Source organism: Zalophus californianus, chromosome 9 (assembly GCF_009762305.2).
Source record: "Zalophus californianus isolate mZalCal1 chromosome 9, mZalCal1.pri.v2, whole genome shotgun sequence".
NCBI lineage: Eukaryota > Metazoa > Chordata > Mammalia > Carnivora > Otariidae > Zalophus > Zalophus californianus.
In genome coordinates, this window is record NC_045603.1 from 7,286,714 (window position 1) to 7,308,079 (window position 21,366).

General features: G+C 44.0%; 2 protein-coding genes and 1 pseudogene across 2 annotated transcripts in view; all 3 read right to left on the reverse strand.

The window, feature by feature from the left end:
• The window catches only part of CCDC134 (coiled-coil domain containing 134), a 35,135-nt gene extending 33,070 nt beyond the window's left edge, over positions 1 to 2,065 (reverse strand). The window contains exon 1 of the mRNA XM_027593876.2: positions 1,971 to 2,065. The gene's annotated coding sequence lies outside the window, so the exon portion shown is untranslated. The remainder of the gene's footprint in view (positions 1 to 1,970) is intronic.
• MEI1 (meiotic double-stranded break formation protein 1) overlaps positions 1 to 21,366 on the reverse strand; it is a 72,614-nt gene that overhangs the window by 15,130 nt on the left and 36,118 nt on the right. The window contains exons 19-24 of the mRNA XM_027593874.2: positions 19,321 to 19,468; positions 11,236 to 11,511; positions 5,507 to 5,672; positions 4,284 to 4,388; positions 2,452 to 2,562; positions 1,971 to 2,131 (exon numbers count right to left, since the gene is read on the reverse strand). Coding sequence (XP_027449675.2) covers positions 1,971 to 2,131; positions 2,452 to 2,562; positions 4,284 to 4,388; positions 5,507 to 5,672; positions 11,236 to 11,511; positions 19,321 to 19,468 — 967 coding nt within the window. The remainder of the gene's footprint in view (positions 1 to 1,970; positions 2,132 to 2,451; positions 2,563 to 4,283; positions 4,389 to 5,506; positions 5,673 to 11,235; positions 11,512 to 19,320; positions 19,469 to 21,366) is intronic.
• On the reverse strand, positions 14,116 to 14,655 carry LOC113922095 (annotated as a pseudogene).

A 21,366-nucleotide genomic window follows, 5' to 3' on the forward strand; every position in this document is an offset into this window, starting at 1 on the left:
CACACTGAACTCCTTGCTCAGCAGGGAGCCTGCTTCTCCCTCTGCTTGCTGCTCCCCCTGCTTGTGCGCTCTTGCCCTCTCTCTCTCTCTGACAAATAAAATGTTAAAAAAATAAAATAGGGGTGCCTAGGTGGCTCAGATGGTTGAGTGCCTGCCTTCAGCTCAGGTCATGATCTCCAAGTCCTGAGATTGAGCCCCAGGTCAGGCTCCCAGCTCAGCAGGGAGTCTGCTTCTCCCTCTCCTTCTGCCTCTCCCCCTGCTGGTGCTCCCTCTCTTTCTCCCTCAAATGAATAAATAAGATCTTTTAAATTTTAACTAATTAATTAATTAAAATAAAGGCTATTAGGGGTGCCTGGATGACTCAGGTCATGATCCCAGGGTCCCGGGATCGAGCCCAGCGTCGGGCTCCTTGCTGGGTGGGGAGCCTGCTTCTCCCTCTGCTTCTGCCACTCCCCCTGCTTGTGCTTGCTCGTCTCTCTCTCTCTCTCTCTCTCTCTCTCTCTCCCTCCCTGTCAAATAAATAAATAAAATCTTTAAAAAATAAAGAATCAATCAATCAGTCAAACCATCAACAGTATGGAGATGTGAAAGAGCAGAGCTGATCTGGAGAAGAGCTAACAGTTGGTCAGAGGTCAGATAAGGAGGGTAGAATGGCAGAAAGGAAGGCTGCAGAAGCGCCAAGTCAGCAGGGTCTCCGCGACCATGTGGAGAGTGCAGACAGACTGGCTGCAGGGACAGGAGATATGGAGCAAGGGAAAGGGCAGGGACCAGGAGACTGAATAGGCCACTTTAGTGGTGAGGACGAGCCATCAGGCCTAAGCTACGGCAGTGGGGAGGACTTGAGCGGAGGTGGTTAGTAGGTAATTGGCTGGGTGTGAGCTGAAAACCAGGGCAGAGCCAGGCACACGGTACAGGTTCCCACCCAGGCAGGTGCCTGCAGGGGTACAGGTGGGCCCAACAACCTCACACAGAAAAGCAAAAAAGGTTCATGTCTCAAATCGATGCTGTGGGCAACAACCAGATGACTTACTATAGTATAGATTTGCCACAGCCTGATGCCACCTTAGAGGCCAAACTTTATTTTTTTGTTGTTTTTTGGTTTTTTGGAGGCCAAACTTTAAAAATGACCTCACTTCTACACAAATGGCATTTGAATGGCACAGGGCTGGGCACAGGGCAAAGACACCTCAAAGGCTAGAAGATGGTTTCTATCCACAAGGAGCAGTCAGGCTCAGGAAGGAGACACCTGAATGTGGCACAGCCCACAGAGGAGCTCACGCAGGGCACTATGATGACAAGGTCCCATACAAGGGGGTGGGGAGGGACTGAGAGGAAAGAGGTGCTCTGTGGATACGTTCACTGTTCCCCTGTTCCCTGCATCACCTTCCCCAACAATCACAATGACAGCTTACACATGTCTGGCATTTCACGGCTTACCACCCAGCACTATAAGGTCACAGGCTGGCTTCTGCCTTCCTGTCCAACCTGACAGTTCACTCCCTACATTCTAGTCACACAGCACCTCACCAGTCTCCAAATATGTACACCCTGTCCTAAATTTGTGCAGTTTCATGTCTTTGTTCAAATTGTTCTCCTTACCTGGAATGCCCTTCCCTACTATCATTGCCTGGTACAAACTTACTTACCTTTTGAGGCTTTGCTTAAAGACTACAATATAAGTGTCCCAAGTGTGGGGTACATGGGGTACATATTTATTTCTTATTCCTCTGTGCCTAGAACACAGCCTGGCATGTAGGTTATACATGTATAAATTAATATAAACCAACCTAACAACAACCCTGGATGTTTTCTTCCCCATTCTGTAGGCAAGGACACTGAAGCTCAGAGATTAAAAACCTTGCCAAGGTTACTCAACTAATAAGCCACAGAGCTAGAACCAGAACTCAGGAACTTTGTCACTCCTCTGTGGGCCATCCCATGCCCCTGAGCCACAGGGGCTAGCGACTCACCTGCAGACTGCCGTTGTGCTGCTTAGCAGAGAAGGAAGCCGTGAGCAGCCAGGCGGAGCAAAGGAGTGTGGTCCTGGGAGAGCCCACCTCGGTCCAGGTGAGTGCCAAAGTCTTCTCCAGAAGCTCAATCAGGGCCGTGCTGCTAAGGAGCACTGCAGCAGCTGGAGATGGCGTAGAGGGGCAAGGGCCATGAGTTCCACAGGAGCCCCTGCTCGGTGCCGCATCGTGGATAGCACCTGACGGGGACTTCATGCACACATGGCGAATGAACAAAAGGATCAGCTTTAGGCTCTAAGGGTTCCAGCTTCATTCTAGAACCACAGGTTATCAGAAACAGAAAGGACCGTCTGGCCCATCAACATCCTCCCCATATGTATTTTCATAAGCGGAAAAAACTAAAGTGGAAAAAACTGTGGCAGCAATGGCCACAGACACTGCCCAGCACCCTTCCTCTTCATTGTGTCAGCCGGGGCCCCAGCACCTCTTTTCTGACTGCTTGGTGTAGTCTGATGAAGGCTCCAATACAGGAAGTTGAAGGAGGGCTGCAGGATGTCCACGTCAGCAGGGCTGCATTTCCCACACAGCTTGCTCACTGCAGGAGAGTGCCCAGGCACCCCATCATATAGCACTCCATGGGTTTCATGCACACCAGCCCTCATAATTTTCAGATAATGGCCTTCAACTGGCTAATTTCAGATGTCAGTCTACCAGCCTTGGGGACCAAGCACAAACTAAATGTCCCTGGTAATACAGCCAAGGAAGAGAAACACAGTAACAAGGAAGAGAAACCTGAAGGCAAGCAGCCCACAGCTCAGAACAGACCACTGCTTAGAACAGACTACACAGTTTATGTGATCTAAAGGCATCCTATAACAGCATTCATGCCAGCAAAGACTCCAGGTTGGAGAGTCTGCAGAGGTCATCTAGGCCTACCTGCCACCCCTAGCAGGAAAAGATCCAGCCTCTGAAATCTTCCAGCAATGGGTCCCTCACCACCTTCCCAGGGAACTCCATCACCATCAGTGTGCAGTTCCCTGAATTTGCCATATTCTCTCTCACATCACCCTCATCTGGCTAACTCCTTAACTCCTATTCAGCAAACAAGATTCAGCTCGAAGTTCACCTCCTCCATGAAGCCCTCTGTAACCTCTCAAGGCAAGATGTGATGCCTCTTCATGCTCCCCCAGCCCTCATCAGAGTAGTTACTACTCTGTAGAGCAGATACCTACAGAACATATCCCTTTTCTCCTAGGATTCGGCACTCTTTGCTCCCCTGACCCACACTGCCTCAATATGAAACCTACCTAAGTCTCCATTCACTGTTTTGGCGGCCACATCACACTTGATTTCTAAGTGACCAGACAAGCAGTCCCCTCCTCACCCCTGTCCTCTACTCGCAATGTTCTCAAATAAAAGGGTTATATATAAATGTATGTTACATTTCACATGTATGTTTCAGGTCACTATTACCCCCTTCAGAGGCCCTTTTGACAGCAGTTTGATTTTGTCACAGGCATTCTTCCCTCCCAGCTGAGTATTACCCTTGACAGACAGTCTGGGAGGACCAGCACCAGGCCAGGCCTGAAGGCCCTTTTTAAGCCTGACACCTATCTCATGAGGAGGCCTGGGCTCCAACCAGGTAAAGAACCATCCTCACCTGTGGCCAGAGCCCCCGACACTCCACAGGTACTGAAGACACACCATTTTTCCTATTGATTTCAGTATTTCCTCAATAAATCTTCCTAAGGATGCTGCCTATCAAGTGGCAACTGCATTAATCAGCAATGAAAGGTCCTAATGAGGTTTGGGTATGGGTGGAAGAGGCCTAGAGAACTGTGAAGTGGATTATCAGACCCTGAGTCAGTTGTGGAGTGAGGTGGAGTGAGAACTGAGCTTGTGCCAGGAAAAGGGAGTCTGCACAGAGAGTTGCTTTGGAGGTCTACTGTGCGCCAAGCATTGTGAGCATTTGGTACTAGTTACCCCTTACCTCAACCCTAAATCAACTAGGTAGTACTCTTTTACCTATGAGGAACCTAAAGCTAAGTGACTGCCCAAGGTTGCATAACTAGTGACTGAGAACAAACCCAGGCATTCCTGACTCCAGAGCTGTGCTTGTCACACACAGTGTTCTGTTTCTGTTTTTGTTTCATTTCCCAAACACTCTCACAGTACAACTAGAGAAAGATCTCAAAGGTCCCATAGCAAGAAGCTCATAGGAACAGTGACCCACTAGCTTCTTCCAAAGGGCTGAATGATGGAATAAAGGAGCATGCCCAGCCCTGGGCCCTCAGGCACTGTCCCAAGCCCAAGCACCTTGGTGAAGAAGCTTCATGGCCATACTGTCCAGTTCTTGCTCTGACGTGTTCTTCAGCTGCACTAAAGAAAGGAGGCTCAGGAGCAATGGCAGGTTCCCTGAGGCTGTGAGGAACAAGGAGGGCTGGTCAGGAGACCTAATACTCAGATCACCCCAAGGTCAGACAGACATCCTACCCCACTGTAAATGTTTGTGTTGGGATTCACTCCTACCTCCTGCCTTCTTCCTTGGGAACAGGAGCAACTGACATATTGAGTGCCAACTCTGGGCTAGGTACCAGAAATTTAATATTTCACTTAATCCCCCTTGTGAAATAGGGATTATTTCCATTTTGCAGTTAAGAAAACAGGCTCAGAGAGGCTGAGTGACTTCTCCAAGCTCCCACAGCCAGTTAGTGGCAGGGCCAGGACTTGAACCTAAATCTGAGTTCAATGCCCACTTTTTTCAAGTATGTTTCCACGAAATCTCATGGCTCTTATACGTTATCAGTTAGATGTGACTTATCCTTCCCTGAAAAAGAAGGACTCAGCTCCTCCAGGCACCCTTAAATCTACCTCCAAACTTCCATCCTCAGTCAGGACTGGATCAAGTGAACCATAGCTCTCCTCCCACTTCCTCTTAATTGCTTGGAAATTTTAAAATTTAACTTTTTAAAAATAGGAAAAGATAAGCCAAATGCCAACCTTTTCAGTGTCTTTAAACTGTACCAAACATCAAACTTCCTTGACTCCAGGGAGTCCCATTCCAGATTTGGAAACTATCCTTCTGGATCTCACTGGCAGCGTCTAACACATTTCAGATCCACCCCCTTCCCAGCCCCTACAGGCTGCTGCTGCCTTCCTGGCCTCCCCTATTATTTCCTGCTTTCTTCTCCCCAGCTGGGGGCTACCATTCTTGTGACAAACAGCTCTGAGCACACGCCATGCAGGGTGGGGACATGCATGCATAGACTGAACACACCCACCCACCTATGCTAAACACACAGAAACATTAAACATAAACACATGCACTCCACAGGCGCACACACACATATATCAAGTACATTGAGTGCTCATTCTCTGATGAGAGGAAGGAGGTAAAGTGTAGCCTGATGCCACACTGGCCTGATTTATATTTTGCAGAGAAAACTCTGATTCTTTCTCCTGGAGCAGACCTCATCAGGGCAGAGATGCCCACTCCTGAATTTCAGGTAAAAACATGCCCCCGACAGCTCCAGACTGACCTCCTGAGGGAGAGGCTCCATGTTCCACCAGTAGATGCTGTAGGATCAGCAGGAAGTGGCCTCGGATGAGACCACTCACTTCAACATCCTCATTCTTCCTCAAAAAGGTCCTTAGGACAATTAGTACTTTGCGGGCTGTGTCCACTGGGCTGGAATAGATGAGATCCTGAGCAGGAGAAAAGGAAGCCAGAGCTCAGAGGACATCACAGTTGGGGACAGGTAGACAGTGAAAAAGAGAGGGACTGGGGAAGGACCCAGGATGATGGTGTCACAAAACCTGGGGAAGGGAGTGCTCCCTTATTTGGCACCTATTATGTACTAGTCTGTTGAACAGGTCCATCCTAAATAGGAAGAAACAGGGACTCAGGGAGATTATGTGGTATGCCAAAGGTCACACATGCCAGTTAGTGGCACAGCTAAGATTTGAATCTCCTACCTCCAAGCTCAAAGCTCTTTCTACTTTCCAGGATGCCTCTCTCTGACAAATATAAGTTTTAAGGTCAAGAAGAGGTTATTTCAGGACAGGGGACCTGAATGTGCCTTAAGGGAGGAAAAGAGAGGGGGATGGAGATGTCACAGGGCAGGAAGACGATGGGTTAGGACAGATTCGGGGCACAGGAAGGGAAGCGAGGACCAGGTCAGGCCCCTTCTCTTCAATGGCATCTGGCTATTTCTGCCCCAAGCTGTAAAGGCCTTGGGTTCAGAAGGTAGGAAAGGACATTGCTTTTTATTTGCTTTCAGAGTAATTTTAATGAGTATATGTTAAAGGCAAAGCCAGTCAGAAGCCACACCAGAGACTATCCTACTGATAGCTCCTGGCACCTACCGGCTCCAACAAGCCAATTCCTTTGGACAGGCTAACATGCTTGGTGCTACGAATCCAAGGTCACTCACAGACTCCCTCTCCAGGGAGGACAGCTGACCCACAGAGAGACATGGCTACAGGGCACCCAGCCAGACAACTCCAGATGTGATCACTGGGTGACATGGGAGCATCTGGGCTTGGCTCTTCACAAACGTCCCCAGCTGCCAGAGAAACAACTATAAATCAGTATCAGTTGCTCAATTAGGGACTAATAATGTCAGGTACTGTGATGTGTTCAAACTGTAGCTGTATGTTTGTTGATATATTATCTGTATTTTCATAACTCTTCTGGGTTATGGTTATTAGGGCTTACCCTAATTTTTCAAAAGAGGAAACAGGCAGATTAAAGTAGCCTGCCTATTAAGACAGCAGTGGCACTGTAAATTCTACTATACTAGGAGTTAATGAAAAACAAGGATGAGGTTTGTTTTTGTCACCTTATAGGGACTCAGAAAACATCTCTGGAAGGAGACGATCACAGATTAGGAGGATTAGAGAGACTCTCAGTTCATTTACATCAACGCTTTTACTTTACAGGGTATGAGGCTAAAGTCCAGAGTGGCTATGATTTGCCCAAACAAGCCAAGCCAATTTCCTGATCCTGCTCCTTCACCAGCACTTGGCTGCCTAACCAGAGAGCTGGTCCTTCAGAACCCTGAGTTAAATTTTAACAGTCCAAAAGGAAGAGGACTACTCAGCCTTTGGTGACTATGGTGAATGCCAGGGTGGGGCGGGGTTGGGGGAAAGGGGCACACCCCACTGCGTGGGTCAGTGGGGAAGGCTCTGGATGGAACATGGCCCACTCTGCAGTCTCTCCTGCCCAGAGCTGTCCAGAATTTTATGCGGTTGGATCAAGTAGGGTGATGTGGCTAAGGAGGGAACAAACAGAGCTTCCGGGACATCACTGTTTTTCACATTTAAACAACCTACATGAAAGACCACCCATTGATAAGAGTGGCAATTAACAGCTTTGTTTTCAGCTGTTAATTACCCATATCAAAAACAGAAATTGGTACCAACACATATTTTTAGACTCTTTTCCCCTCCTATGGCTAGAAGCTGGGGAGAAATGTTAAGAATTATATATATAAACACACAGTAACGTTGTTCCTTGCTATTCTTTTTCACCACCGATGTTGATGTTTCCAGGATCTAATTTAGTGAAAAGCTCATTAACTTTTAGGCTCCAACCATAGTCATGACCCTTATTAGTTATATGACCTTGAGCAATTCAATAAGCTGCTCTGAGATTACCATTCTCTCTCTGATTCAGAGTCCGTCAATGATCAGTGAATGATAGTCTACTGTGTACAGGATAGCAAGAGTGTCCCCTACACATTCTTTCCACATATTATTCCCATATATTTATCTGTATGTTATCTCCACTTTATACACAAGGAAAATGAAGCTCAGAAAAGTCTTCACTTGGGGCGCCTGGGTGGCTTAGTCGCTAAGCGTCTGCCTTCGGCTCAGGTCATGATCCCAGAGTCCTGGGATCGAGCCCCGCCTCAGGCTCCCTGCTCAGCGGGAAGCCTGCTTCTCCCTCTCCCACTCCCCCTGCTTGTGTTTCCTCTCTCACCGTGTCTCTCTCTGTCAAATAAATAAACAAAATCTTTAAAAAAAAAAAAAAAGAAAGAAAGAAAGAAAGAAAAGTCTTCATCTTCCTGGGTCTCTATGTAGCTTCCAGCCCTCAGGATAGAGCCTTCCTGTTGAACTCTAGGCCAGCAAAACACAAGGCTCCTTCCTCTCTGCCCAGGAAGGAAGGGTCGTGAGGGTGGTTCACATTCAAGGACAAAAACTGGGTCACCACAACAAAGGGTGGGGTACCTGCTCCAGTTTGCCAGAGACAGGGTCTCTCTAAGGATGTGGTCTCTTGAGATTTCATTTTCTCTTTGGCTTGTTTCCTTTAAGTACTTACATTCCTTGAAGCTAGTGGCCTAGGACAGTCTTCATCTAGGGAGGGATCTCCACCCTAGAAAGACCCAGACTAAGAAAGAAAACTTGGGGGAGGAAGATAATGAGCTCCATTTTAGACAGAAATGTCAAATAGATGGTTAGCTATATGGGTCTGGAGCTCAGGAGAAAGGTCACAGATGGAGAAGAGTTGAGTCATCAGCATACAGCAGGAGGCAACCAAATCCATGAGAATTATTGACATAGCCCAGAAAGAAGACACTGAGGAAAAAGAGAGCCTAGGACAAAACTTTGAGGAACATCAAGTTTCAAGCACGAGCCAGAAAGAAAACTATAAAAGAGCCTGGGAGAAGTGCCAAAAGAGGTAAGAGGAAAATTTAGAGAGCTGGTATTGCCAAAACCAAGAATGTGTCAATAAAAAGTGGACAATCGTCAAATAATAATAGGTCATGTAAGATGAGAACCAAAAAGTGCCCTGCAGTTAGTCACAGGAACATTGCTGCTGACCCACCGCAGTTAGTCACAGGAACATTGCTGCTGACCCACTGCAGTTAGTCACAGGAACATTGCTGCTGACCCACCGCAGTTAGTCACAGGAACATTGCTGCTGACCCACTGCAGTTAGTCACAGGAACATTGCTGTTGATCCTGCTAAGAATGGTTTCAAGTGGCTATGGAGGCAAAAGCCCATGGGTGGAGCAATAAGGGAGATGACAATTTTGAGACTTCTAGGGGTTTGGCTGTAAAGGGAAGGACACGAACATGGAAAGGGTTAGGAAGGCAGGGACCAGTGAGAGTCTGGGTCCCAGTAGAAGACAACCAGAGCAACCAGAAGTAAGTCTATAGGAGCTTAGACTCTCCTACCACTCCCATAGCCCAGTGTCATGATCTGAGATTTTTTTTCTAGCCTCACTATTCTTTGATTCTCTCCTTCCAGGGATGCTTTAGAAGTCTCTACAAGGTGACATATGAAACAAGCATCTGTGATTCCCTCGAGGGCAGGGACCAACCATATCTGAACGATCTTTGTATCCCCAATGCCTAGTGCCTAGTAAGTACCAAATAAATGTATGAGAAAAGAAAAAGTGAACTAAAATCAAAGCCTCTAAAAACCTGCTCCTCCTTATCCTTCTCCAACCTCAACTCCTGTGACATACCCTCCATGCTCCAAAACCTCACCAGACCACCCACGTCCCTGAATTACAGGAAGCACTTGCGTGCTGCTGTGCTGTCCTGGCAGGATCCTCCCCTAACACTGTCACTTGTCAAATCCCTTGCAATATATGACATCTTTCCGCCCTCCCTGCCACCCAAGCGCTCTGCCTGACCTTTACTGCCACACTGTTAGGACAGGTCTTAGTGGTTTGTTGCATCTGATTCCCTCCCTGGCCCATGCAGCAGGCTCTAGGTCCAGTTCCTCCCTGTATCGCCACTGCTCAAATAAACAGCTCTGCTGTTAGATGGAACACTGGATCAGAGTTGTTTTCTCTCTTGTTCTGAGGGTTAGCTCAGTTTACTGGGAAGAATACATTACACAGGGAGTCAAAACATGGGTTTTAATCTCAACTTTTGTGACTTATGGAAAATCTCCCCAAACCTCTTTGTTTAAAAAGAAAAAAAAAATGCCATAAATATCTCTATCAGAAGGTCTGCTTTTTTTGAGAGAGACTTCTGTCCAGAACCCTAATTCAACAGGTCAGCAACCTACTCTGTGTGAGAAACTAACCCCGAATGCTTCCTCTAGCAAAGCAAATCCAGTTATCTTCGCTCTGTCCGTTGCTACTCTCCCTGGCACCCCTCTTGCCTTCCTCCTCTACGAACTAATGCTTTACTTTTAATCCATTCCTTCTCCTTTCTTCCTCCTCCAAGGAAGAATTTGAGCCAAAGCATGAATGCAGCCCCTATCAAGCCAACACGTGTGACCTCCCAGGATAAGAGATCACAGGGATGGAAGGTGAAGATTAAAGTCTGAGGGGGGAGCGTGTGCATGTGTGTGTGAATATGGACAGAACTATGTGCTCAAGGAAGTGAGGTATACAACATGAAGGTGTTATTTCTACAACAATCACTCTAATAAAGTCAGTCCAATAAAAAAACACTCAATAAATCATGTTTGCTGATGATTAAGAACATCAAAGGAATCCCCACTCTTCCCTAATGGGTTATATCATTGAAAGCAGTGGTTTTAAACTAAATGTCTCCTATGCTGAAGTCAGTTTGGCACCTACCACTAGTAATCACTCACTAAATACAAGGTGCCAAATGGTACAAATGATTTTCTTTTTTAAATAAATTAACAACTTACAGCAGTTACCTCTACAATAAAGTAATGTCACTCTCATTATTTTCCAACATGCTTTCTTGAGTGGATGAAGAAAAGATGAAGCTAAAGCTAGTGTATTAGAAACTGCAGCTAGCTGGCTTATCTGATACACCTGATAAGAATTATAGGAATGTCTTAATTCATAAAAAAAAAAAAAACACTGGAATTTCTGACAATTCTGGGTTTGCCCGAGTGTGTTGCACATGTAACATTATCCTGTGAGTCATGGCATAAAAAATGCCTGGTCTCTCTACAATCAGCCATTCTCCATTCACATGCCCCAAGGGTCTCCTCTGACATTAAACCCTTGTTAGAATCTGTTTGAGAGAAGACAGGGAGGTGAGAGGGAACGGTGACTGGGGTCAGCATTTCATAGTTCTGTCCCCTGAGGAGTAGAGACGGACAGATCTCTCAGTTAGCAAACCTCCATTAGACTTAGAAAAGAGTATGGATTCATAGAAACCCAGGCACCTGCTAGGCAAAGGACCTCCCATTCACATGGAAACAGCAATAAATCCAGAGGCAGGCAGAAGCAACTGCAGTTGCCTCCTGACCTCAGTAAACCAACTCCCAGGGAGAGAGAACCCACCATCTCTGAATGTAGAAATGAGTAAGTGGTCTACCTACTAGCAAAATGAGCAGGATGCTGGGGCTGCTTCTGAGCATGTGGAACAGGGCTGCTAAGCTAGCAGGAAGAGGGGACTGCCCAGCAGAAGGGACATCATCCAGCTCCTCATAGCTGCTCTCTTCCCAGGAGAACCAAAGTTCCAGGACACGGTGCCCAAACCTACTCATCAGCTCTGGATACAACAGGAAGAACCTGAGCAGGAGGGGATGGTGGATGTAAACCAGGTGCAGGTCAGGGATGTCCTCTAAAAATTTTCTGATGGCACTGACCACAGCCTGGAGACAAAGAAAGAAAAGAAAGGAACTAAATAAATCTTGCAGAGAACCCAACACAGCCCAACAAACATAGCCAAGACATAACTGGGAAAAATGTACTTGGCATCTCAGTGCTCCAGGACATCTTCACTGGCTCATCCCAGTGCCCTCCAGTGAGAAGAAAACTCACTGTGCTTACCTTCCAACAGTGGTTCTCAAATTAGAGTGATTTTGTTCCCCCAGGAGATTTTTTTTGAAATGTCTATAGACATTTTTTATTTTCTTGATCTAGGGAGTGCTACTGGCATCTAGTGGGAGAGAGGAGGGATGCCGCTAAATATCCCACAATGCACAGGACAGCCTCCCACAGAAAAGAATTATGTTGTGCAAAATGTTAATAGTGCCAGGGCTGAGAAACCCAGCTCTATAATGATATTTACTAGGGTGTGTTGTAATGATCAGTGTAGGTGTCTACCTCCCACACTAGACTTGAGCTGCTTGGGGGAACAGACTGATGCAGATTCACCCGGCATAGGACCTGGCACAGAGCGGGCAAAGGGCATGTGTACTGAATCATTTATTAACCCTCAAAAACCTATCTCTTCCCATTGCACATATAGCAAAATTTAATCCTTAATATACTATTCTAAGAGTTTTATGGTTCATAGTTTGGGCTGTTTCATTTAGGTCTTTGATCCATTTTGAATTAATTTTGTATATACTATAACGGTCCAAGTTCATGCTTTTGCATGGGGACATCCAGTTGTTCTAGCACTACTTGTTAAAAAGACTATTTTTTCTCCCACTAAATTGTCTTGGCATCCTTTTAAAATATATGTGGGTTTATTTTTGGACTGTCAATTCTATTCCATTGATCTAGATGACTATCCTTATGTCAGAAACACAGTCTTGATTATCCTAGTTTTTTTTAAAAGGAATATAAAACGGGGGCGCCTGGGTGGCTCAGTCTTTAAGCGTCTGCCTTCAGCTCAGGTCATGATCCCGGTGTCCTGGGATCGAGCCCCGCGTCGGGCTCCCTGCTAGGCGGGAGGCCTGCTTCTCCCTCTCCCACTCCCCCTGCTTGTGTTCCCTCTCTTGCTGTGTCTCTCTCTGTCAAATAAATAAAATCTTTAAAAAAATAAATAAAAGGAATATAAAACTACTGATGACTATTTACCAGTATTTACAATAAAGTAAACAACATCCAATATACACTTGGATAACATTCACTACAAAGTTATTGTTTTTCCTGGCTTCTGCGGAACCAGTAACCCAAATACTGAGAAGATTGAGCCTACACGTAAGGAATGAGTTGGGGTAAAGAAACAAAATGCAGCTCAAGAATTTAGATTACAGAAGTCTGTTCACTCATTTATTTCAGAAGATCCTAAATTGCCAACATCTCTAACCATACGATTATGACTGTTTCCATGAATGAAGTCCAGACATTCCATGAATCATGACCTTTTATCCAATACAGCACAGGGATTTCAACTTCTTGAAAAAGAATGGTTCACTAGAAGGAAAATTTAAATGTCCATTTAACTAAGTTTTGCTTACCTAATTAAAACACACCAGGACTTGTCTAGTTTTCTCATTTGGGTGGGGAAGCTGTGATAAAATTTTCCTTTCAGAGGTTTTGCAAATAAACTTGCATTTCTTTAACGGTAGACATGGATATGGATTCTGACATGCCTGCTTTTACATTGTCCAATTTAAATTGTTTCTATTATATTTAAATTACCCAATTAATTACAAAATTTGAAAGGTTAAGGTTTCAGGAAAATTTTCAATCTAACTTTAAGTGATTTCTTTCTTTTCTTTTTTTTAAAGATTTTATTCATTTATTTGACAGAGAAAGAGAGTGAGCGAGAACAGGAACACAAGCAGGGGGAGTGGAAGAGACAGAAGCAGGCTTCCTGCCAAGCAGGGAGCCCGATGCGGGGGCTCGATCCCAGGACCCTGGGATCACGACCCGAGCCAAAGGCAGATGTCCAATGACTGAGCCACCCAGGCGCCCCAAGTGATTTATTTTTTAGGGTGTTGAAAATGATGGCATCCCAAAAACATGAACCTATCCTTGGTTATGAAATGCTGTTTTTGTTTTGGTAAATGTGAAAGAATGAATGAATGAATGAATGAATGGAAGGAAGGAAGGAAGAAAGGAAGGGAAAGAAAGAAAGGAGGGAGGGAGGGAAGGAAACCATTTACGTATGTAATTTTATGTATACATACCAAAAAACCCCAAGTCAACAAAAAACCCAGAATGGTCCTTGGGCATATGGGAATTAAACACAAATTCTGATTAACAACTATGAAGACTTCCCCCAACATTTAGAAAAGGTGTTCTTGAATGCAGGGGAATAATATACCATGGTCTCAAATATTCTTTTCTGATAAAGGAAGCAACTACAGAAAGCTTTTATTTGTTCAAAGTAACCAGTGCTATTAGATGCAAAAGAACTCCAACTACTTCAAAACGAACCTATCAAACTGGTTTTTCATTAGAATGTTATTTCTTCACACTAATAAATAAAAAAACCAAGACCCATATATACACACATACATACATATATATACACACATAAATGTATACATAAAAACATACATAAGAAAGCAACACAATTATTGAGCTTCACCTTCCGGACAAGAATGTCAAGTTAGTCTCTCTCCATAAAAAGCAATTACAATTTGAGAACACTTCATATTTGCCTCTTTTGCCAGCGCCAAGTCTGCCTCATCTGAATCTTTCCATTTCATGAGAACCATGAATTCTCCACTGCTGTCTGTAGCACTGATTATTCATTCAGATCAAGACCTCTGGCAAAGCCTCTTGTTATCAGCAGCATCTCTTTCCTTCTCTGATTGGCTATTGTCAGATTCACTGTCAGAAAAAGATTTTCTTTTTGTACCATCTTTTTCTTTACCAGCTTTTTGAGAATTAAGAAATGCCTCAATTAACTCTGGACAATCTAAATTTCCTTCAGGTTCCCAAGTACTGTCAGCATCTATAAATCCCTTCCACATCAGGAAATATTCCACCTTCCCATTCACTACACATTGGTCCAGTACTTCTTCTGCCACAAACTTTTCAGGCTCTGCCTCTTCTACTTTTTCACGCTTTTCATTCTGTTTCTTTCTCATTTTTTGTAAACTGGAGGCCATTTTTTTTTTTAAGATTTTATTTATTTATTTGACAGAGAGAGACACAGCGAGAGAAGGAACACAAGCAGGGGGCGTGGGAAAAGGAGAAGCAGGCCTCCCGCCAAGCAGGGAGCCTGAGGCAGGGCTCGATCCCAGGACCCTGGGATCATGACCTGAGCCGAAGGCAGAAGTCTAACTACTGAGCCACCCAGGCGGCCCTTGAGGCCATTTTTTTTATTGCAGACTTGAAGAGATATTCACCACCTCAGAGCTGCTCCGGGTCCTGGGTCTCCAGCATCTCCCTTGATTACTCTAGTTTTGTAGTAAGTTTGAAATGAAGAAGTGTGAGCCCTCCAACTTTATTCTTCTTTTTCAAGATTGTTTGGTTATCTTGGGTCCCTTGCACTTCCATATGAAGTTTAGGACAAAAGGAAAGAAGGAAAGGGCAACTGGGATTTTGATTGGGATTGTGTGGAATCTACAGATCAATTTGGGGAGCACTGCCATTTGAACACTATAAAGTCTTTTTCTCCCAGTTTGAGATACAGTTGCCATATAACATTGTATAAGTATAATGTATGTGATGTAATGATTTGATAAATGTATATATTGTAAAATGATCACAAGTTTGGCTAACATCCATCACCTCACACAAAGTTTTTTTCCTTGTGATTGGAACTTTTAAGCTCTACTTTCCCAGCAAATTCCAAATATGCAAAACAGAATCATCAGCTATAGTCAGTATGTTGTACATTGTATCCCAGAACTTTTTTTTATCTTCTAAGTGGCTATTAAGTCTTCTGATTCATGAACACAGGATGTCTTTCTATTTGTTTCTATTTAGGTCTTCTTTAATTTCAACGATGTTTTATAATGTTCAGTGTTCAGAAGTGTATTTCTTTTGTTAAATTTATTCCAATGTATTTTATTTCTTGATGCTATTATAAATGGAATTGTTTCCTTAATTTCATTTTTGGGCATGTTGTTAAAGTCTTAAGTCTACCTTTCGAGCTTCTCTCCAGTCTGTCTCTCAAATGACTTAGCTAAGGCACACTACACTAGACTTTCTTCCTTGAAGGGACAGACTGGGAAACTGCCCGTTTCTGTATCTTTATTCTCTCCTCAATGAAGCCTCTCCCGATGCCATAATCAGATACAATCTCTTTCTCTGTGTTTTCATACCTCTTGACCAGTCCTCCAGCTCCAGGAGAGCACTGTTATTGCCTGCCTGTAGAGGATCTTTTTGTCTCTCCTGCCAAACTGGAGCTCCCTGAGATCAGGGAACATGTTTGATTCACCCCAACCCTGACAGGAGCCCAGACGGCACCTGACACGTGTCAAGTGGTCAATCCATATCAGGGAGTTATTATTTAATGGGTATAGAGTTTCAGTTTTACAAGATAAAAAGAGTTCTGGACATGACTGGTGGCAGTAGTTGCCCAATACTAATGTACTTAATGCCACTGAACTATTTACCAAAAATGGTCAAGATGATACATCTTATTTGTGTATTATACCACAATAAAAAATCCTGAATAATGCATAAAAATAGAAAAACAGAACTGAGTTAAAAATCAAGCTGTGATTATATATTACCATTTGTATATAATTTTTAAACATGCAAAACGTTATACATCATTTATGGATTCACACCCTAGAGGGAAAGCCTGGAGTTCCATGGGCTCCTTCTACATTTCTACACCACCACCGGTAGATATGGAAGAGAGGCCCCCCAAATCCAATTTACCACCATTATTAGTCTTGAAGCCATCAGGACTATTCCTGTCATGTCCTTTTCTCCTCAGGAAGCCCAGAAATTTCAGATCATCCCATATGGCTCAAAACATGCCTTTTTCTGTCCCCATCTCCCACTCATTCCTGGTTCCCAAAACCCTTCCACAGTGTCCTCTAGGACTCACTCCCAGTTATCAGCAAATTCCTTGTCCCGTGCCTCTTCTTTGAATACTCCCTTTACCTTGTTGCTTGGGTCCTCTTCCAAAACCCTGTCTCGCCTACAACCTCTCGAGTTGCGGCTATTTTTGCTCCCGCCTCCCTGGCTCCGGAATGCGGCCTGTAAGTTCTCTTTCCCCCTTCTAATCTCCTCCACTTGCCTCAGCCAGTCTTGCCCGTGGTCATGCCCCCAGGCTTCATCATTACCAAGAACAGCATGCTCCTTAACAACGCCAATTCAAGCACCCCACTTTACCACCCACCCCCTATTTTCCAGCTCACTCCCTCTGGTATTTCCATACAACAATTCTCTGGCCCCCATCAGAACCAAAACCTTTGGAAACATCCTTTTATTCGCTCTTATTCTTACACCTCACACTGATCCATCAAGATTCTATTGGCTCCATTTCAAAATACGTCCAGAAGTTAATGCTCTTCACCACCTCCTCTACTGTTTCGTGTCCACATTATTGCTGCAGCCCCCTAACTGGTTTCTGCACTTCCACCTCGTGGTCTCTTGGTCTACTGTCCTAGAAGCCAGAGTCATCCTTTTCAATTCAGCCGTGAATCAAACCATGGGACTATATGAGATCACCAAAGAAATAAATTTAAAGAGAAAAGAAAAGCATCAAAGACTGAGCTCTGGGGCAGTACAACACTTACAGGTCAGGGAGAGAAGAGAAAATCAGCAAAAGACACTGAGACAGAACTGCCAGAGAGGTAGGAGGAAAATCAGGAGCACACAGCATTCTAGATGCCAAATAATGGCAATGTTTCCAAGAAAAGAGATGCTGTTGATTTGTCAAGTAAGATAATGGCAAACATTGGTTACTGGCTTCAGTCATGTATCTGTTACTGGTGACCTTGATAAGTGCATTTTCAGAGATGTGGTAAGGTTGAAAGCTTCACTGGGGTAGGTTCAAGAGCAAATGGGAGAGCAGGAAGTGTATACAAGCTTAAAGCATCTTGTCATAGTAGAAGACCCAAACTCTGCCAAAGACTACTAGGGTTGTGCCAAAAGGACTCAGGAGCTACCCTGAATAGGCTCCCACTGACCAAAGATAGGACAATTGGAGCTTCAAAAGGATAGTAACTACAGTGGATTGAAACATCAAATATTTTTAAATCCATGAGTACATAATGACACTAAAAAAAAATCTCTTTGGTCCCCTTTGAGGAATGCTAGAAAACCAACTCATTTCTTGTAAAAACTGTCATTAAAAGGAAAGAATCAGGGGTGCCTGAGTGGTTCAGTCGGTTAAGCAAGTCATGATCCCGGGGTCCTGGGATCGAGCCCCGGGTTGGGCTCCTTGCTCAGCGGGGTGCCCCTTCTCCCTCTCTCCCCTGCTCATGCTCTCTCACTTTCTATCTCTCAAATAAATAAAATCTTTTTTAAAAAAGGGAAAGAATCAAACATTCAACCTACGCCTCCTCTATAATCTACCACTCAGAGTAACTGAGTAGTTGATAAAGGAAGTTTCCTTTTATGCAAGTATCCCAGTTAATAAAGAGTGAATGACAGAATTATTTGATGTTTCAATCCACTGTAGTTACTATCCTTTTGAAGCTCCAATTGTCCTATCTTTGGTCTGAGTCCTTTTGGCACAACCCTAGTAGTCTTTGGCAGAGTTTGGGTTTTCTACTATGACAAGATGCTTTAAGCTTGTATACACTTCCTGCTCTCCCATTTGCTCTTGAACCTACCCCAGTGAAGCTTTCAACCTTACCACATCTCTGAAAATGCACTTATCAAGGTTATTATTTTACAACCCCTAATGAATTAGTAGTCGGAATGATCACCAATGGCTTCAAATATCACCAAAAAAGAGACAATGGGATACTGTATATCTAGGTCTATCTTACTTGAAAACTCATGCACTTCAACTACAACTTTCTGCTTCCATTCAAATTAAACCAGGTCTGCTTACAACATGTTTGCCCCAACAGTAATCAAAAAGACGGAGTGCCTGGCTGGCTCAGTTGGAGCGTGTGGCTCTTGATCTCAGGGTCATGTTTGAGCCCCATGTTGGGTGTAGAGATTGCTTAAGTAAGTTTCTAAAAAACCTTAAAAAAAAGGAGGCAAAATTATTAGTCAGTGAAGAAAAAGTATCCTTAGGTTGAAGCTGAAGTGTCCATATCTAAGGAGTAGAAGCAATCTTCAATGAAAGAGGCGAGAGATTCAGTGATCAATCAGATATAGTCCTTGACCCATAAGAATTTATAAAGAATCTGGAAAGAGAAAACTTGTATACACACAACCACTGTCAAAGCGATCCAAGATCAGCCTGATTAACAATATTCTGCGTCCCAGCAACCCACCTTGTTTGATAAACTGTTAACAGAAGGATATACCTCACATTTCTCTCCTTCTCAAACCAGAGCTGGTACTAAGAAAAGAGCCTTGGGGAGTTGCTTAAGTCTAAATTGGAGTCCTGGCTCCCCCATCAATTAATTGTGTGACCTAGAGAAAGTTACTTTAACCCAAGTCTTGATTTTCTTACCTGTAAAAAGTGGAAATAATAATCTTTACCTCTCAGGACTACTGAGAGAATTCATTAAATCTGCATGTCAGCCCCCTCCCACTCCCCATTCCACCAAGACTCTCTCTCTCCCTCTCTTCCTCTCTCTCTCTGCCACCTACCTTCTCTCTATATACATCATCATGGTCTCTCAAGGAGCCATGACGTAAAGGGGGGCAGCAGGAGGAGGAAGAGCCACAGGCATTTTGGTCCATACCTCATCTAGTGTTCCGTTTTTGTCCTGGCAGATTGCAAGCAGATAGATGGAGGCTCTGAAGACCACCAGTGGAGGGCGCTCACCCTGGTCCTGCAGAGACAGGAGGAAGCTTTGCACAGCCACGAACAATTCTGTCTCTGAGACAAACCTGTTGACCAAGGAGGGTCTGAGTGAAAAAGACAGAAATGGCTACCCTGTTTTGCCACATCCTCCCTCTGCCTTCTGTCCTTCTGCCCCAGCAGGTCCATGGCTTCATGACACCTTCCACAAAGAGCATGCTACATGTACTTACAAAACATTGTCATACACACACAGCACAAGGTTCTGCACTTTATACAAGGCCCTGTTAGGGGCCAGAGACTCCTCACTCACAATTAGGAGGTGAAGTGTCTGCCAACTAGACTAGCACTATGAAAGAGAAGGATGCTACTTCTAGGCTTTAGGAGTCCCTTTTTTGGCCACCAGTCCACTCCTTTTTATCATCAAACATTGATGTGTTCAGTGGGCTACTTTCTGGGGAAGGGATTTGTCTGTGCTTGTACGTGTAAGGGTGAGAGGGGCGAGAAGGAGACTGACTTTTTTTTTGTAAAATACAAAAGGCATATATCCTATTATACCTTTTGAATTTTCTACCATGTGTATCTCTCACCTATCAGATTAAGTTCCTAAAAAAATTAAACATTTTAAAATGGGTAATACTAAATACAACATAATGTCCTGGAACAGAAAAGGGACAGCAGAGGAAAAACTAGTGAAATTCAACAAGAACGTCAAGACCATTCAATGGGGGAAAAGGACAAGCTTTTCAACAAATGGTCCTGGCAAAACCAGATATACAAAAGAATGACTTTGTACCCCCACCTGACATGATATGAAAGAAAGAATATTCCCCAAATGGGACCAGACCTGAAACTATAAAACTCTTAGAAGAAAACATAAAGCAAAAGCTTCGCAACATCAGATCTGGCAATGATTTTTTTGGATATGACAAGAAAGGCACAGATAATAACCCCCAAAACAGACAAACCGATTGATGAAGGTTTTTAACTTTTGTGCACCAAAAGACACCGTCAACACAGTAAAAAGGCAACCCACAGAATGGGAGAAAATATTTGCAAATCATGTATCTAATAAGGGATTAATATCCAGAGTAAATAGAGAACTCCTAAAACTCAATAACAACAAAACATGCTGATTCCAAAAGTGGGCAAAGGACTTGAATAGGACACCTCTCCACAGAAGACATACAAATGCCCAATAAGCACATGGAAAGATACTCAACATCACTAATCACTAGGGAAATGCAAATTAAAACTATGAGATAATAACCTCACATCCATCAGGATGGCCACCGTCAAAAAGCAGAAGATAACAAGTGTTGGCGAGCATGCGCAGAAATTGGAGCCCTTGTGCATCATTGGCGGGAACGTAAAATAGTACAGCCGCTGCGAAAAAGAGCATGGCATTTCCTCACAAAAATTAAAAACAGAACTATCGGATGACCCAACAATCTGGGTATATACCCAGAAGAATTGAAAACAGGGTCTCAAAGAGATATTTGTACACCCATGTTCACAGCAACATTATTCACAACAGCCAAAAGGTGGAAGCAATCCAAGTGTCCATCGATGGACAAATCTATAGGCAAAATGTGGCATATACATACAATGGAGCACTATTCAGCATAAAAAAGGAAGGAAATTCTGACATGCCACAGGATGGGTGAATCTTGAGGACACTGTGTTAAGTGAAATAAGCCAGTCACAAAAAGATATATATTGCATAATTCTACTTAGAGGAAGTACATAGAGTAGTCAAAATCATTGGGACAGAAAGCAGAATAGTGGTTGCCAGGGGCTGGGAAGGGGAAATGGGGAGTTATTCAACAGGTACAGAAAATTTTACTTCTGCAAGATGAAAAGAGTTCTGGAGATGAATGGTGGTGATGGTAGCACAACCATATTGATGAATTAGTACCCCTGAACAGTACACTAAAAATGGCTAAGACATCAATTTTCTTTGTGTATTTTACCACAATAAAAAAAA